Raw genomic sequence first — 17,103 nt, 5'->3', positions numbered from 1 at the left:
CGATGACGCGAGTGGGTGGGGGTGGGGTCGCGTCGGAAGCGCGTCGCGGCGTCGCCTTCCGCTGCCCGCCCGGCCCAAGGTGCCTGCGGAGCTCGGCGGCGCCGGCGGGGCCGTCGGTGGGCGCCGCGCGCCATGATGGTGGGCAGGACCAGCGCCATCGCCGCGGGGCTCTGCGGGGCGCTCTTCATCGGCTACTGCATCTACTTCGACCGCAAGCGGCGCAGCGACCCCAACTTCAAGAGCCGCCTGCGGGAGCGTGAGTGTCCGCGCCGCGCAACGGGCACCGACGGCTCCCCCCCCGCGCCGCGCCGCCGTTGCAGCCGTTACGGCCGTTGCGCCCCTTCCCGCCCGGGCCCGGCACGTGGCGGCCGCGCAGCGCCCTCCCGCCGGCGGGAAACAGCGGCGGGGGGAGGGGGAGGGGGAGGGGGACGGGGGGCGTCCTGAGGGGGGGAGGTGGAGGGGGATTTAGGGGGCTGCGTCTCGCCCCCGCCGCATTCTGAAACCCTCCTGGTGGCCTCGGCCCTGGCCGCCAGGATAAGAAAGAATGCCAGAGGAAAAGGGCGATCATCCAAAACGTGGAGCTCCGCCCGTGGCTCGCCGTTATTTCACGTCCTCGACACTGGTTCCGTGTCACGGCCATCGGTGGGCGCCCCGAGGAGCCCAAACGGGCCCCTCCTGCCGTGGGCAGAGGGGTAGTCACCCTGCAGTAACCCAGCAGCTCAGAAAGCACTCCAATTGCCAGAAATCGCTCAGATTCCCAGGGTAGACTTTTCCCCAGCAAGCGCCCCCAGCGTGGCGGCCGTTCCAGTGACGGCCGAGGCCGTGCTCACGTGGGGAGCACCGCAGCAGCACGGTGTGGTGGTGGCCTGGCCTCCAGGCACTTCTCACCCCACGCCGCAAGGCAGGCATCGACGATTTTCAGTATAGCGAGCTGGAATTCGTTTGTCTCGCACCAGAAACCTAGGTTTCAGCGGTGTAATCGGCTGTGTAGGAGAGAGGGTACTGGATTACATAAGATTTTTTACAGAACCATCGAAAGCGATCTTTGCATCCTGTTGTTTTCGTTAGGTGGGCTTCTGCCAAGTATAATGTTCTGAACAAACCTTAGGCTGGCTCTAAAAATTCTGCTGAGGGACTTGCTGGGATTAAGAACTGACTTTTTCTTTAAAAGTGGAAAAAATCTGCTGTGTTTTGGTAAGAAGTAGCTGTTCTTTGGAAAACTTAACTGAAAGACCTCAGATCCTTCAGTGTGATACGCTGAGCTGCTTCTGGTTGTGAGGCTTTAGGTAATATTCAGGACGCAATGCTGTAACTTTGCAGCTTGGAGGCTTCTGTGGTGTTATCAGTGACCAGATCATTACAGAATTTTTGCCGTTGGATGGTAAAGCTCACTCTGAGATACTGGGCAAAAGCAAGGTCCAGTGCAGCAGCCATTCCTTGGGTGAAGATGTGCTGCTTCTTGGGCAACAGCAGGAGCGTTGTATTAAAAAACTGTGGAAACCATCTTTACAATGGGTAAACATTCTTAGGATAAGAATATTTTTCAGCCTCTGTAATGCGGTGTCACCAGACTTTAGGAGGGACAGGGGCTCCCATGTGTCAGCAGATTTCCAGTTGTATGTGCTCAAACACTGGCAGACAAATGAAGATCTGATACTATTTTGCCATCCCAGTTACATTTTATATCCTTTTGTTTGGGATGTGCTAGGGCTAAATATTGCATTGGGAAATCCCATAGTAAAAATGAAGTGCCTGGATTCAGGTTTCAGGAAAAAAATGGACATCTCCAAGGATGCGGGGACTTTGGTTTTCCAGATGTCTTAATCTTGCTTAATTAGTGGGTATGGTGTTCTTATTTCAGTTTTTGTGTTCCTAGTTCTGGTCCTTAATTGTATTTAATCTTGGGACCAGAAGATTGTAACGCTGTAAACACCTGGAGCTGGCTAGTTTCTGCAGCTTTAGTTTAAGATGATAAGATTTTACATGTGTTTGCTGTTCTCCTTGAATACACAAGGTGCAACTGCTTTGTGTGCAAGTAGAGACAATGGTCTCCCTCACCTGAGAGAGAGGAACATAGGAGGTGGGCACCACAGCTGGGAGATGGAGAGGCAAAGGGTTTTGGGTCGGTGTTGTGGGACTGGTCACGAAGGTGCTGGTGCGGCTCAGGACTTTTGCAAATCATGCCTGAGTGTCAGGTTGCTGGTTTGCATTTGAAACATTTTTTCCCATACTCACGAGCTGTGCCTGAAAAACCTGCAAGTCCCGTGCTGTTCGAGAGCTGGTTTTATATGGGTGCTCATGGGTCTCCATTGTATCTAAATTCCTTCTATGAAAGATGGCTAAGGCTTTGTCTTTCCCCTTTTTAGATTGCAGTGATGTCTTTAGAACAGAGGGAGGTTTTTCCTTTTATTGTAGATCCTTGAGATAAAACAAAAAATTGGTCTTCCTCCTCTCTCATTACCTGAGCCACTGCTTTTTTTTGGTGTATTTTAAATGCAACTTTTGGCTGTTGTTTGAAAGATGTTTTAAATTTAGACACTAGTAAGAGAGGAATTCCTGCATATACTTCAGAGCTTTTTTTTTTTTTTTTTTTTTTTGTAATTCTTTTAGTTAGTGAACTTATAAAGAATCCTGTAAAACGCATAAAAGAAAAGAAAAGAAAAATTGCACAGTAGTCAGACCTCAAAGATTCTGTAGGTCAATGTTAAATCTTAGAATCTCGGTGATTCTTAATGCTCCTTCATTAGTCTTTGGTTGAAGTGTATGGTTTCATACGTTTGTGATCAGTAGTCAAAAGCTTTTATTAAAAATTTATAGTTGCCAGTATATGTCGATATTTCTTTATCTCTGAATGCTTACCCTGGTGACTGATAGTCGATGTAATTTGTAGAAATTGTCAAGAAAGCACAATTTCCTTGTGCAAGTTCAATGATGTTTTTTTTCTGAAAGCACTACAGCTGCAATGTGGCTTATTTTTATAGTGAAACATTCCACTTGTATTTCTTATCTTCATTTTGATTTCATCTTTGAGATTTAATGTATTAGGAAAACTGGCATGCCAGTTAGTGTAGTGCAGTTTCAAGTTTTTTCTAAAGCATTAAGTTACACAAACTCAAAGTGGGCTAACCGAAGGCACTTTCAAAACTTTCAAAAGACAAATTTGTCTTTAATATTGCAAACAACTATAATCATGTAATTGTACTGAGCTAGGATTCTGTACGACACAAAGTATTGCTGTGTATGATGTTGCAGAATACTATCCACAGGTCAATATGTTGTAGAAAGTGAAGTACAGAGGGTTATTAAGGTGTCACAGAAAAAAAAAAGGGTGATCCACGTAGTTAGAAATTCCCTTTATAAAAAGCATGCTTGACCTAGTCCATAAGTTTCACACATCACCTTGTCACTGCTAGGGAATGGTTTCCTGAATGTGTCCTTCATGTGGATAATCTCAAATTCTTAACTCGTGGCCATTAAAACTTGCAGTCACGTTATTTGGAAGTGTTTCCAGCATGTAAAGCTGTCTCAGAAGACAAATCAGGGGTGTGACAGCTCTTCTTCATCAGTGTAGGTGTTCAGAGGGCAGACGGTGACGACACCTAGTGGTTATTTAACCACGGGCTGTATTTAAAAGTTATGTTGGTGTAATTACTTCAGTTGATGAACCAAATGACAAAAAATATTCTAAGAAAATCCCTAGAATTGCGGTAATTATATTGGGATAATTATTCTTTTTGGCATGAATAGCTGCTGCCATAAAGTATTGTTATACCTGCCTAATTGCATTAAAAGGAAGCGATATATCATTTTAATTACACTGGTTGTGCTGGAGTGCTACAGTTTTCTGTTGCAGATCAACTTTATGCCTTCAGGTTGGATGATTAAGTCTGTAAACGTTTGTTCCATCTGTAAACATTTACTCTCCTTGGGTATTTAATTTCACGAACGTGTGTGTTCGTATGGCTTTTGCAGCAGGATGGGGAGATGCTGCCACCTCTTTGACTAGTTCCCAAGCCCGTGCCATTGCAAAACAGCTGGGAAAGAACACGTATGTGCTGCCACCTGCTACAGCTTCTCTTGGTGGTGCATTGTGTATTTTCAAGTGAAAGTGGCTCAAGGTTAGATAGCAGCTCTTCTGTGTCTAATGGTTGCTAGAAAGTCATGCAGAGAAATCTTGTATTAGCTTAATTCTCTTCTCAGTGCTTGTGTAATGCACGAGGTACGCCCTCCTGCAGGCCCTGTGGGGTTGGTGTTTACCAAAGCCAGGAGAAGGATTGTCATTTTGAGTCAGTGTGTCACCGCCAGCCCTCCTTCTTAGGCCTCTAAATGATATTCTGGTGCAGAGCGTGGGTTGCAGTCTTGTGTTCATCCTTCAGTGCTTTGAATATATTCCCAGTTTCTTATTTCGAAAATAACTTTGACTTGTTCACTGTTTAGGACTATAATCTGAAGACTTTCTAAATTTCAAATTAAAAACACATGATATTTTTATTCTTACAGGAAGGAAGAAACAGAAGCTTGCCAAAGAGAGAGCAGGGCTTTCCAAGGTAATACTGTGCTCAATAACGCAGTGCGATTTTTGAAAAATGTTTCGTTTATACCAGGTTTAGTTGTGAAGTATGTTTAAAGGCCAACTTGTCTATTTCAGCTCTGGTATTACAAACACTTCTGCAAATATCCAGTCTTCAGATATTTTAACAATTTCACAAATAACCATATGAAATGATTGTTCACTTTTCAAGTCAAATAGAGGCCTTGTACTAGAAAGTATAACATTTCCTGTGTGCCTTGAGGGTGTTTTCCTCTTTGTAGTATGTCCATAAGTACTTAGATTTAAAAGCTGTTGATGGGATACAGCTACAGCTGAACTTGGCAGTTTTTTGGTGTAGGAATTTGATTTGCTTCTCCCATATTGCCAATGGATCCTTTATGAAGAGTTAAATATATCTTAGCTGATTTTAATAGTTGCAATGAACATTACTTAGAATTTTTATTTGCTATGAAACTGTGTACATAATAAACTGAGTAGAGGTATTTCGGACTCTGGCCCTCTATGAACGCGTGATGCAATAGTTTGAGACTTGAGTCTGATTTTCAAAAACATGCTGCATAAGTTTAACTCGATGGTGATACTTTTAATTTCCTTTGTGAGTTTCTGTGTAAAAGTGTGGCTGTTCATGTTTGGTTTTAGTTGAGAATTATCTCTGCTGAATTATTAACTAATGTTTAAGGGCCAGCTTCAGTTTTACTATGTGTGTTACAGTTGCCTGATCTGAAAGATGCTGAAGCAGTTCAGAAGTTTTTCCTTGAGGAAATCCAGCTTGGCGAGGAACTACTAGCTCAAGGTAATAGCATAAATTTTTTTGAAGGGTAAGTTGTAAAAATAATTTTTCTTTTTCTAGAAAATGATTTCTGTACACTAAGATCTTCTGGGAGTCAGATTTACCTAAGTAAATCTGTTTGCTCATTTTGAACCTTCTGTGTTGAGAAGCTTCAACAAGGGAGAAGAAAAGAATTGTGTGGATTGATTCTAAGTAATTTAATGAATTGTTGGTGAATGCTGTATGTAAATACTTCATCCTTTGGAAGAAGTTTGATTTCAAACATGATTTGTCATGCAGGTGAATATGAGAAAGGTGTTGATCACTTGACCAATGCCATTGCTGTGTGTGGACAGCCGCAGCAGCTACTACAAGTTCTACAGCAGACTCTTCCACCACCAGTGTTTCAAATGCTTCTAACTAAGCTCCCTACAATAAGCCAGGTATGTGAAACATTCCCTGTTAATGAGGTTGAAAACTAATTAAACTACTTCTGTCATCAACTACATCAGCCTTGAGTATTGTTTTTGGTAACATGGTTTTTGTATAGGTTCAGTTAGATTAAAAGGAGCTCTTTAACCTAGAACATTAACAAATATTTATGAAAATATCATGCAGCATTGATAGCAAGCAGGGCAAAACAGAAATAGAAAACTTTTCTTATGCATAGGGTATGCTAAGCTCTTCCAAAGCAGAGACATCTACAGGCATCTTAGTGTATAAGCAGATCCACTGTTTTCGAGGTGGAAGTTGGATGTCAGAAAAGGGAGACCTTTCTTGCACTGGGTCTTGATTTTATTTTATTTTTTTAAATTACATATAAGTACCTGTAAGTGGTATAAAAACCTATCAGAATGAATCTGTTGTTTCTGCTAGACTATTGCTTCCAGGCCAGCTATCAACATGGGATGTTAACTAGCACCAGAGCACGTGACAGTTTTGGAAGCTTAGTGGTATTCCTGATGACAAAAGTGCTGGTAGCTAGGTGTATAAAATGCCCTCTCTTTTTCAACTGTGGTACTGTGCATGTAATGTTGATAATATGCTAGCAAGCGAGTCTGTTCTAAAATAAATAATAGAAATCTTACCTTCTGGAAGTGCAAGGGAGCTCCCTTGTGATGTTACCTCAAATAAGGCAGAGACTTGGTGCTGTTTATCAGTCAGCTTCATTACAGCTCAGGCCTGGTAACATTGCAGGTTAAGGCCCGTATCGTTAGCACTGAAAAGCACTGGATACACAAGATGTAAAGGTCTGGGGAAGCAATGGAGCAAAAAAAGTTTCATAAGAGAACAGTGCCAAAAACCACACAGAGGTCATCACTTGAGGCTGACAGGATATTATTTATCTGGCTTCGGCTTTGGTAGGTATTGCCCAGTATACAATTTCTACAGAACTGGCTTCAAAACCTTTTGTCAAATAGATTACAATTTTTAACAGATGAATCAGCTTGCTCAGTAGTTACACTGCTTAATTTTCAGTGTAAAACTAAGTTGCTTGATAATCAGTTGCCTAATGTCAATTTTATGTAATTGTGAATGAGTTTTTCTCCTTCTTACAGAGAATTGTAAGTGCACAGTGCTTGGCTGAAGATGATGTTGAATGAGGTCTCACCACAACAGGGGAAAAAAGTGTTTTCTTACCCCAGAAGATGAGCATCAGTAGGGGGATAAAGGGGCAAACATAGTAGTTAATGGACTGTGTACCACATCGGGTTCTACCAGAGTTAAAAATAACTTTGTGTAGGTGGGTTTCGCAGGATTTTATTTATTACCCCAGTGAAAAGTGTATTTTGATAAGAATTCATTTTATAAATACACTGTGTTGAGTTATCAAAGTATCACTAACTTCGTTATTAAATATGCAGTTGTAATGTTGTACATATAAAGACATAAAACTACAACCTATTGAAAACCCAATGCTCATTTTTGAAAAAACAAACAAACAAACAAAAAGTTATGGCAATAAAGATTTATCTGCACTTGTGTGTCCCTATAGTACTACTTTAAATTTCAGAACATTTGGGTGTCAGAGCAAACGATCTAAAAATGACTTAACATTAAAATTTATTTTTAATGTTATGGCTGGTCTTCCAATGCTTTTAATTAAAAACCTCATGTAATTTCTCAAAAAAAAAAAAGAAAAAATAGGTGTGTGATCATTTAAGCTGTATCTGGTCACTTTAAAAAGCGATGAAATCAGAATGGTACTAGGTGACTGGTTGCAGAAAGAATGACACATCTGTTTGTCAGGTACAATAACACCTGTTGTGATGCAAGGCAAAACTGTATCTGCCAAACAGGAAAGCTCTGTTAGTGCAAGTGTCTGAAATAAAGCTGCTAGGAGTAGAACCTTGGACAGATTTTAAGAGCACAACAATTGGTTTGTGGAGAACCTGAAACATTTTATAAGATAATTAACATTTCAATCTCTAGTTTTCAAGACCATAGAAGATGGTTGTTAACAGTCTTTGCCACTTGCCTTGAAAATTTTTGGACTGATACAAGTAATGCAGGTAAGATGTTGATATCCCCAGGCTAAACTAGCTAAAGCTAGTGGAATTAGAAACCCATAAAATGTCAGTACACAGTGAAAAGGAGGCAAATAATGTGTAGCCTCAAAGGTGCTTTCAAAAGATTACTTCTGCTCATTTTCCATGGGTAGGATGCAAATGTAAATTTGCATGTAAATTTGCATGTAAATTTCAAATGAAAACAGACTATCTTCTACCATTTTCTGGTTTTGTCTATGGCCACTCAGGTGGCAGAAGAAACAATTAAGAATGTAGCTTTACACTTCAGCACGGTGACTTATGCTTTAGGGTGTTTGTCTTACAGACCAGCTGATAGTTTGTGATTGTGATGCCAATACAATACTAGCAAGGTACTAGATGGCATAGTCCAAACAGAAGCGATACTCTGAATGCACTTTAGCTAACGTTCCTGTTTATTTCTGTCTCATTTCAGCCTGCTTTAAGTTTCTATAAAGGCAGATTCTTCCAAAACAGGCCTTAAAGTTTCAGAAATTGCTTATTACAGCATTTTTGAGAGCTTAAGTGGTGGATAGTTCGTGGTTATCTAGCAGTAAGACAGCAGAGTTTAGGAGTGCAAATGACTTTTGCTGAGTCTGTCAGATTGGACAATTGAATTTGTTACAGAGATATTTCACCACTAACCCCATGAAAACAGAGTGTCCCAAGATTTGAGCTGCTGTTGAAAATTTCTGTAGTGGGACAAATACTGAGGCTGATGGCTGGTATGAACAAAAACTTGTAGCTGTAATTTAGTCTTTTTGTTGTGCTTGAGTTGTTCAGGTAGCATAAGGTAGAGGTAAAACTTAGTAGCCGTGATCTTCGGGTGACAATGACTGTTTTCCTCTTTTCCTTGGTTTAGAGGGACAAAGTTATTCTGCACCTAAAATATGTAATAAAAAACATAAAAAGTTGCAGTAGGTTCTGTGTTTATAGGGAGCATTTGGGCTTTTTGGAGGAGTATGCCTTTTACTTCTTAATTTAAAGGGTTAGGAAAAATTTGTAGATTATGCTGTCAGAACTGTTCCCATATTTACCTGCTATCCTTGCTGGTGGTGGTCATTTCAGTGTAATATCTTTTTGGTTCGCCTTTTAACCTCAAGGTAAATCAAGCTGCCTTAAAACCCAAACAGTGTAAGATACCCTTCCTTCAAACCTGAATAGCTTTCTACACCCTGGTATAACATTGCCAGTTTGAATTCACAGTTTAGCTTACAGCAGTGCTTTCCTGAGCTAAGTATGTTTTAGCAAATCTGTGTGTCAGTTCTTTGATTTTGATGGAAGACTTGATGATTGTCTGATTGTGTTTGCAAATGTTCATCGCTTTAATAATTGTTTTAGATGCCCATGTTATTCTAAACCTTTTTAGTTTTCTTGATCCTGGAAAGTTAGATATTGTAGGTAACATAGATTTAAATGAAGCCTTAAGAAGTACAGATCCAGTCACAAATCTTATAATCCAAAAGCACTTGCTTAGCTAATAGAAGCTCTGACACCTGATTTGAGTGCCTTGTCTAGTAGGGTGGGAATGTTGAATCCTTTTAAGAAGGCTTAATATACATATATATATATTTTTTTCCAAAATCTGTTGAGCTAAAACTTTACAAACTGTGAAGACTTGAAGATACTGTCTAGAACGGGAGTTTGCTGTTTCTCCAGCAATGACGGGCTGCCACTGGTGTCGCTGGCATGCACAGCCCGCAGATGGAGGAGGCTGTAACTTAGGACTGGTTTCAGGCATAAGCGAAGGAGCCGGTCGTTGGACGTGCAGTGGTACTGATGGGTGTTGCTGCATCACTGGTAGCAATGCTGTTGCATTTAGCTGTGCATAATAAGACTCTTTCTTTTTGCCTGTGCAAATTAAAAAAGGTGGACATGAACTGTTGCAGGATTTGCTGCTGGTGAGCTCAGAGTTCCTGGTGCTAATATCTGTAATCTTCACTGCAGGTAAAGCTACTATTCTTTCTCCCAGAGAAGAGCCATCCTCCATTCTGTGCCTCTCCCCTTAGAGGATTCCTTGTAAAGGAGATCAGAGGTCTGTTAGTTTTATGTTGGAAGTCTCCTGTCATCAGTTATGAGCTTCTCAGGCAGCTTTTATAGCCAAAAAAAACCAACACAAAAGCAACAAAAAAACAGCTAGTTTTATGATCATGCAGGACTACCTTTGTTTGATGTCTCACCATTAAGTTTTTTAGATAATGGGATCGAGTCCAAAACCAGAGTGATCAGGCACACACTGAATCATCTGGCACTAATTTCCTTACCCTGGGGAATGACAGAATATTATTGTTGCCCTTAACTTGAAAAACGGAGAAGTCCCAGCCCTGCTGTGTAGGAGGCAGCCAGCCAGCCAGTCATCATCAAAGCTCAAGCTATTTATGCACCCAGAAGAATCTTTCTAAAATTCTATTTGTACATCTGTTGATGGTGTGTTTAAAGTCCCTTAGGCTCGACACTGGCCCTACGTGACCATTGCGTTAAAATTAATATGAGTGAAACTTCAAGGGAATCTTTGAAGTGGTCACTAAGTGCTTTTAGTGAGTATTTCAAAGGCATGTCATACTGTACACCCAAGCTTCTGAGTTTTTAAACATATACAAATATGAAAAGGGTTGATGTGAAGGAAATAATTTCTTCAAGGCTTCTGTTGTACTGAAATCTTTGTTTTTTTTCAATGTGTGTGTTTACTCTGTCCAGTACAGGTTATGGTCTCATTTGGGCAGTGACCAAAAAAACAGCCTGCCTGCACAGCAGTCAAATCTACCCCAAAGAGTGTCTTGCAAAGAGCTGAAACCTGAGTTTAGTTCATAAAGACTGGAGTAGCTTTCATCACAGCCACTCCAGAAATGGAGTTTCTGGTGGAGGTAACTACTTGCTTATCGCAGTTGTACCCAAGCAGAGCTTCCCAGAGAAGATGTGGGCATCTGAAGCTGTTCTCAGAGGGCAGGAATCACCATGTGCTGTGTGAATGTGTGCGTGAAGCCGCAGAGAGCAGCTGGCCCTTGAGCCCTGTTTCTGTACCCAACCATCCAGCAGACTAGAACTTGACACTGAGCAATTTTTTCAAAGTATGGAGCTTTCCATTTGTGCTTAAAAGAAAAAAGTCAGGGTTTTCCCTTCTTTCCCTGCAATAGGGACATACAGGTGCTAGCTTTACAGATTATTTTCTGTCTATCTTTCAGTAAGGTTACTACTCTGTGTTTTCTGATCACTGCTGTAACCTGATAATCACGAGTTCCTAAAGGCCTGTGAGCTCTAAGCTTTGGACTCCACAGGTGTCCTTCCAGGTCCCGTTCTGTAAAGGTCAGGCCTTGATTTCATGGGTTAATAAATGCGTGTCCTGCAGCCCGTGCTGACAATTACCAGCATTTCCCTTGCGCCCTGAGGATGTTCATGATTCCTTACCTTTGGGATGAGGGGATGTCCATTAGTGCTCGCCCGCTCTGCTGGTTGCTGAATAGGGCAGTGTTACAGCCTGTAAATCCGCCTGGATGGTCCGTGCTGCGAGGCAGTTTGAGTGGCTTTCAAGCATGACATTTCTACTCTGCATGAAGGCAGAAGGCAGCTTCTGCCAGCTAGTTCTGCATCTTTTCACAACTTGGACCCTTGTGACTATGAAAACCTAATTTGCTCGCGCTATCGTTTATTGGAGCAGGTCTGAATCTAAACAGCAGAGGGCAGTTTTGCACGTTGTCTGTGCAAACTCGTCCTGCAAAATCCTGATTTTAAGAATCTTCGCGTCTCGTGGGGTGATGCAATGCAGCATTTTGTCCAGACAAATTTGGTACGGTGTATGAGATGGGGTCACTGGGGCAGCAGTGGCAGATGGTTGTACCAGTACCTAATTTTGGCACTTTAAATCCTGTGTGTTTTGTTTGTTGTGGTTACATGATGAGAAAGGTTTCCCTTCCATCCCTCAACCCAAGCCTATAACCAAGTATATAGATAAACCAGCTACATTGTGCAGCTTGAACTCTGCAACACGCAACTGCATCTGCTTCCCTGGCATGTCAGAGATGAGTTCCCCCTGCACAGATGTAATTTTTCTGGAGGAGCTTTGAAAAAGGAGTGAAAGGAGAGCTCCTGTTACCTGCAGTAGGGGTGGAGGAGACTTCTCCAGCTGAAGCCTGGAGTCGCACTGTCTGAGGTGGGCTGTGAGAGGGGGGATATTCCCACCCCCCAAAAAATACAAAAAAAGGGGTGAGATGTTCTAAGTTGGTAATGGGATGCAGCTTTGTGGCTGGTTGAAATTCAGCCCAAGATGGCAAAATCTCCTTGTGCTTTGGCAACCACTTAGCTGACACGAAGTGAGCTGGTGGGGCCTCTGATGCCGAGGAGGCATGGTGGCACCTTGGCTTGTGACCAAATCTTAACTATTCCTGCGCTTCAGAAGTGGTTTCTCTGTGCTTGGGGTGTGTTTGCAGGGGAAAGTGTATGTTGGTGCTGTACACGTAAATGGAAGTTTTCGGCCTCTGTAGTTGTCAGTCAACATATTTCTGGGCATTTAACTGGTTATTAAAAATACTTAGGAGTCTGCTTAAAACGTAGCAAATACCTACAGAAATAGAGCTGTTCAATAAAAGATATTGTCTCTGCGCACCAGGCTTCTCCTCCTTCCCTAGGTCAATCTGGATGTGTTACACCCTGTAAGATAGCCTGGAAGATACAGAAATTTGCTGTAACAAACTAAACTTTGCCTGTTCTGGCACGTATGTAAAAGAGCATTTCCTGGAGCTCTGAAACAACCTGGTTAGCATCTTTTGTTGTATTTAATATTGTTTAATTAGAAGTAATGTACTTTCTGCTGTGATGATTAAAATGACAATGATTATTGCATGGACTTGTTAATTATAATGCAATGACTAATTAAACGGAGAAATGGAGAAAAGGGATTCCTGAGCAAGCACGTTCTTTGAGAAAGTCTCCTGTGGTGTTTCTAACTGGTAGTACATGCCTGATCGATTCACAGCAGTGTCTCGTTGCCGGTGGGAACGGTGTTTGGTTTTGATGGAAATTTACTTTCGCCACGCGTTGACCTGACGTTATGTCACCTCTCGGTCCTGTAAGTTACCACAGGGAAGACTCCCAGCTCCTAGAGCTAAGGACGTGGAAGCTTTCGCATATATGAAGAAGAGAAACCCCATCTGTCCCCAGGTTGCAGCCCCCGTGTTTATCAAGTTCCTCCGGTATGGGTGGTTGCTGTGACACTCGGCTGAATTTGCGTAACCGTGAGGGGTTGCTATTCGTTTTACATTCCATGTGCTTTTATCTCTCCATCTACAGTCCTGAGCTTTAACATCAGCCCCCTTGGCTTATGTTGGAAGTTGTCTGACAAGACCAAGGGTCCTTTTTAACTTCCCTGTAGGGATGTCATCTACTGGCCGTTAGTGCTGGCAGAATTCTTAGCATGAAAATATTATTATTACTTCTGTATCGGCAGAGATGTGTGTGGCACTCTGAAGAATCTGCCAAGATGAAGTCTGTGCTTCTGCAAGCTCGCAGTCTGCCATCCTGATCCTGTAACTTACCCTGCATGGTCCCTTCCTCATGGAAGCCTAAGCAATCAAGATCAGGACTTTGGGACAGTGACACATGGAGGGATAAGGTAAGGTTTAGGATAGTCTGATTGGTTTGGTAGTTACCGGGGGGGTGTGTGTTTTGTTGGCCTGAATTATGTACAAAGCTCTAAAACTTGCTCCTTTTCTACATCACGTTATTTTTAGACTGCTTGAGTAAAAGTAGGAAAAATCAGAGCCCAGCCAACTGGAGACCTGGTCGTAAATAATGAAACCTACTGAAACACCAAAGTATGAGACACTCTTTATGGCTGAAAAGATCTGAAGCACAACCCCCCTCAAACTGCAATAAAGTAATACCAACTGTCAGCACTGGGTTAATTATTCTGCTGGCATTCCTGCAATTCGTAAGCAGATTCTGCATTGCAAATATAAGCAGCAATCTTTCAAAAAATTTGGCTTGCTGTTTGGTAGCAACTTCAAAAGGAACTGTGACCGTGTTGTCAAAAGTTACTAATCAGACTATGCCGCAGTGTCTTAAGTTTGGTGACCCCATCATGCAAAAAGGAAAGCCAGGACATAGGTATTAAGCAAACATAAATAAAGCAAACAGATCGGAAAGCAGTGCAGTGAGCCAACATCTGTCTTACATGTTGGATCACAGACTGAAAATGCGTGAGGACCTGATGAAAAGTTTGAAAACTGGAGAGGTACTTACTGTGAGAATGTTGTAGCTCAGTCTTGGCCAGTTGACCCATCCTTAAAAATAACGCAGCTGCCTTAAAACTTCTGACACTCAGAGGCCTCATGGTTGGAGCAGATGTTATCTGTTGACCAGGATGGCTGTATCCTCCTTTTTCTACTTTTGAGGTGGTACCTGGGAAGGACAGAAGTATATGCCTGAAGGGAGCTGGCTGTGTGCTATGGGCAGGTCAGATATCAGGCTGGTGTGACCTGCTACCTTCACGAACCAACGGGCTGTCTGATTCTTAGTGAGAGCTTGGACGAAGCACTTCAGTTCCTTGGCTTCTCTGAGCAACTAAGGAAGTAAGTGCTGATAATTTAAATTGGTTTTCTAGAGCACATAGAGGCCCCAGGATGGAATTTATTGATACTAGGGCAGTATTCTTCCCATGGTTTTTGTCGTAAAATGCGAAGCAGAGAAAACAACTTCTGTGTGGAATCCCTGCCTTCATTTTTGTTGTTTCCTGGATGGTGTTTGTTACAAGACTGCCAAGTCTCAGGGGAGAGAATGATGGGCTGCCCTCAGAAGACCTGATAATATCTGTCATCATGCTGTAGATCTTTTCCTAGTCAACGTCTCCTGCCTTGGGCAGCACGTTTTCAATAAAAGCAGGTGTCTCTCTGATTTTAAATAAAAGTTTTTAGAAAATGGATTGCAGTCTCACAACCAGCAGTGGTTCAGGCTCAGGTTCCTTCATGACCTCTCCTTTTTTAAAATTCACTGTTCAAATTCTGCCTCCCCAACTTCTGGTTACGTTCCAGATCTTGCATGCTTATCTCAGGGGGTGACAACACAAGCTTTGCTGTTGATTGATTCAGCAGGGACTTTGTAAATACTCTACAAAGCATTCATGGGTCACTGTAGCATCCGTAGTCATCAAAGTATTCCAATAGGTTCTCCCTCTGGGCTTTTGAGGAAGGGCTGCTGTAAGACTGATTTACTGGGGCAGCATGCATTAGATTTGTTTTGGGGAACTTAACTGCATTTTCCTTGGCAAAGAAAGTTATTTTTGCTACTATCACAGAATATCACCTTCATTAATATGGCTATCTAGGGCATAAACAGAACAGCTATGCTCCTAGGAAGCCTCACAGGATCCAGGGACCGAAGGCATGGAGCTAATGATTAGCTAGACATACCATTCTTCACACCAGGGCCAAATGCAATCTCCTGCTAATCACCTTTCATCCCATTTAAGGTGTGATAGTGGACATGTATTTCCAGTGGGAAGTGCAAGAGCAGAAAGCACGTCGCAAAAGACAGAGGTCTGTGGGCGGTCTTGGATTCCTGATGCAAGGCTTCTTCCATTGCCCCCCAAAATGACACTCTCTCCTGGTAGAGTTCAGGCGCTAGGACTGGTTTTGTTTCCCAGATAAGCAGGGTTCTGCTGTGGCCAGAACTTTCCAGCTTCACATCTCTCAGTGAACATCAGAATTCACGTGGACCAAGCTGCTTTTTCTTTTCAACTTGCCACCTGAAGGTCATACAAAATGATCAATTTGCTGTCCTTTGCTGGGTGTCTTCCAAAAGTAAAGTGCCTTTCGTTTGCTATTTGAGGGACTTGGTATTTTGGCTTTTTTTTTTTTCAGTGTTGAAAGGCTAACATTTGTGTTCTGTTCAGAATAAAAGGGAAATGTGTCAGCAGCAAGGTACTTAATGGAGAGCTAGCGTCAGAGCACACGGTGCGGAGGTATTTGGTCTGATGCGGTTGGGTGTAGGGCATCAGCTCTAGATTCATGCCCGTCACCTTGGGACAACCCCTTGTCTTGCTGCAGACATCTGTCCATACGACAGAGAACATGACAAGGCTGCTGTAGCTCTGCGTGTGGCAGCAATGGGCGATGTCAATCTGCAGGCCTCGGTGTAAACACCAGCTTTTCACAGCAAAGACAAGTTGGTCTTAAACTTCCTTTTGGGGGCATTTTCCCCTTTTCGCCTTGCCTCCCTACACCTACCGTTTACAGACAAAGCAGTTTTGCAGTTGTCAAGCTCGGTTGTAAAACGCTGGAAGGAAACTCGGCCCCATTTTCACGTAGGTGCCTGCTGCGTGCACAGGCACAGGGAGGTGAGGTGGGGAGCTCGCAGAGCCCCAGGTATTCGGGCTTGCCAGGGGCTGTGCCGCTAGATGGCAATGTGGTACTCTCGGAGCTGGGACTCCCCGTCCCTGTAAAATTCTTGCTTTTTCTGTATTTATCTCTGCCAAACTGATGATTGCACCCACCACCCCGGCAAGAGAACAGAACAAAATCATTTCATAGAACATTACAGCTGTTGTGCCTCTTTCTTTTCTTTTTGCCTTTTTTTTCTCCCCTTAGTTCTTTGTCCCACAGCAGGGTGCAGAGGTTTAAAAACCTTCTTTCTTAATCGCTCGCCTTCTAAAAACAGAGAAAACACAGCCTCTTGGGAGCAATTAGCTGTGAGAAAAGCATTTCTCAAACAATTGCCAGGAAATATTGTCTTGACCGATATTCCTGATGTAACACTGTCGTTCTCAGTACTGTTATTCTAAGATACTCGACTGCAAAAACAGCAGGGTACGGATCTGTAATATATGATCTGCAGTTTACCACCTACCTTACCTTTTTTATATCCATTTACTTTCCGTTTGTGTCCTCCCTGCAGCCCCCCCCCCCCTCCCCTGGAGCTATTCTGCTTAGGAGAGTGAAGAATTATTTGTAACTCTCCTCTGCTGACTGGTGTATCAGGCCAAGGCTCTGACAAGACACGGCTGAAAGTTAAGGTTATGCCTCCGCTGTGCAGGCTCCAGATTGAAATTCTGTGGCAGTGCACTGTGGAGGAGGTCAGGCTGCATCATTACAGTGATCCCTCTTGGACTCAGAACCTGGCAGCCTCGCTGTACGTGAGGTTGGTGAAGCCTGAATTTGAGTGGGAGCAGCTTGTGAGCAGGTATACGTGAAGCAGGCGGCAGCTGTACGCTGAAACCAGGGTCCTGAGCCTGGAAGCCCTCTCCCCATTGCTGTATTCATGGAAGA

The 17,103-nt window shown here is 42.9% G+C and overlaps 1 protein-coding gene across 4 annotated transcripts in view; it reads left to right on the top strand.

Moving 5' to 3' along the window:
* The first annotated feature begins 29 nt into the window (after positions 1–29).
* Positions 30–17,103, top strand: part of TOMM20 (translocase of outer mitochondrial membrane 20) — a 47,688-nt gene continuing 30,614 nt past the window's right edge. For 2 of the 4 annotated variants that reach the window (XR_014317215.1, XR_014317216.1), the window contains exons 1-5: positions 30–256; positions 4,501–4,547; positions 5,264–5,345; positions 5,622–5,764; positions 13,290–13,454. Coding sequence is in view for 1 of the 4 variants with exons in the window: in XM_082757189.1 (XP_082613315.1) it covers positions 133–256; positions 4,501–4,547; positions 5,264–5,345; positions 5,622–5,764; positions 6,881–6,925 (441 nt within the window). In the remaining 3 variants the exon portion in view is untranslated. Of the gene's footprint in view, positions 257–4,500; positions 4,548–5,263; positions 5,346–5,621; positions 5,765–6,880; positions 12,954–13,289; positions 13,455–14,235; positions 14,413–17,103 lie in introns of those variants that run through there. The other 2 variants (XR_014317217.1, XM_082757189.1) reach the window with 2 other exon arrangements.

The sequence above is a fragment of the Aythya marila genome (assembly GCF_965140915.1).
Source record: "Aythya marila genome assembly, chromosome: 3".
NCBI lineage: Eukaryota > Metazoa > Chordata > Aves > Anseriformes > Anatidae > Aythya > Aythya marila.
The sequence above is the reverse complement of the archived record's forward strand: the minus strand, read 5'-3'. Positions and strand labels throughout refer to the sequence as shown.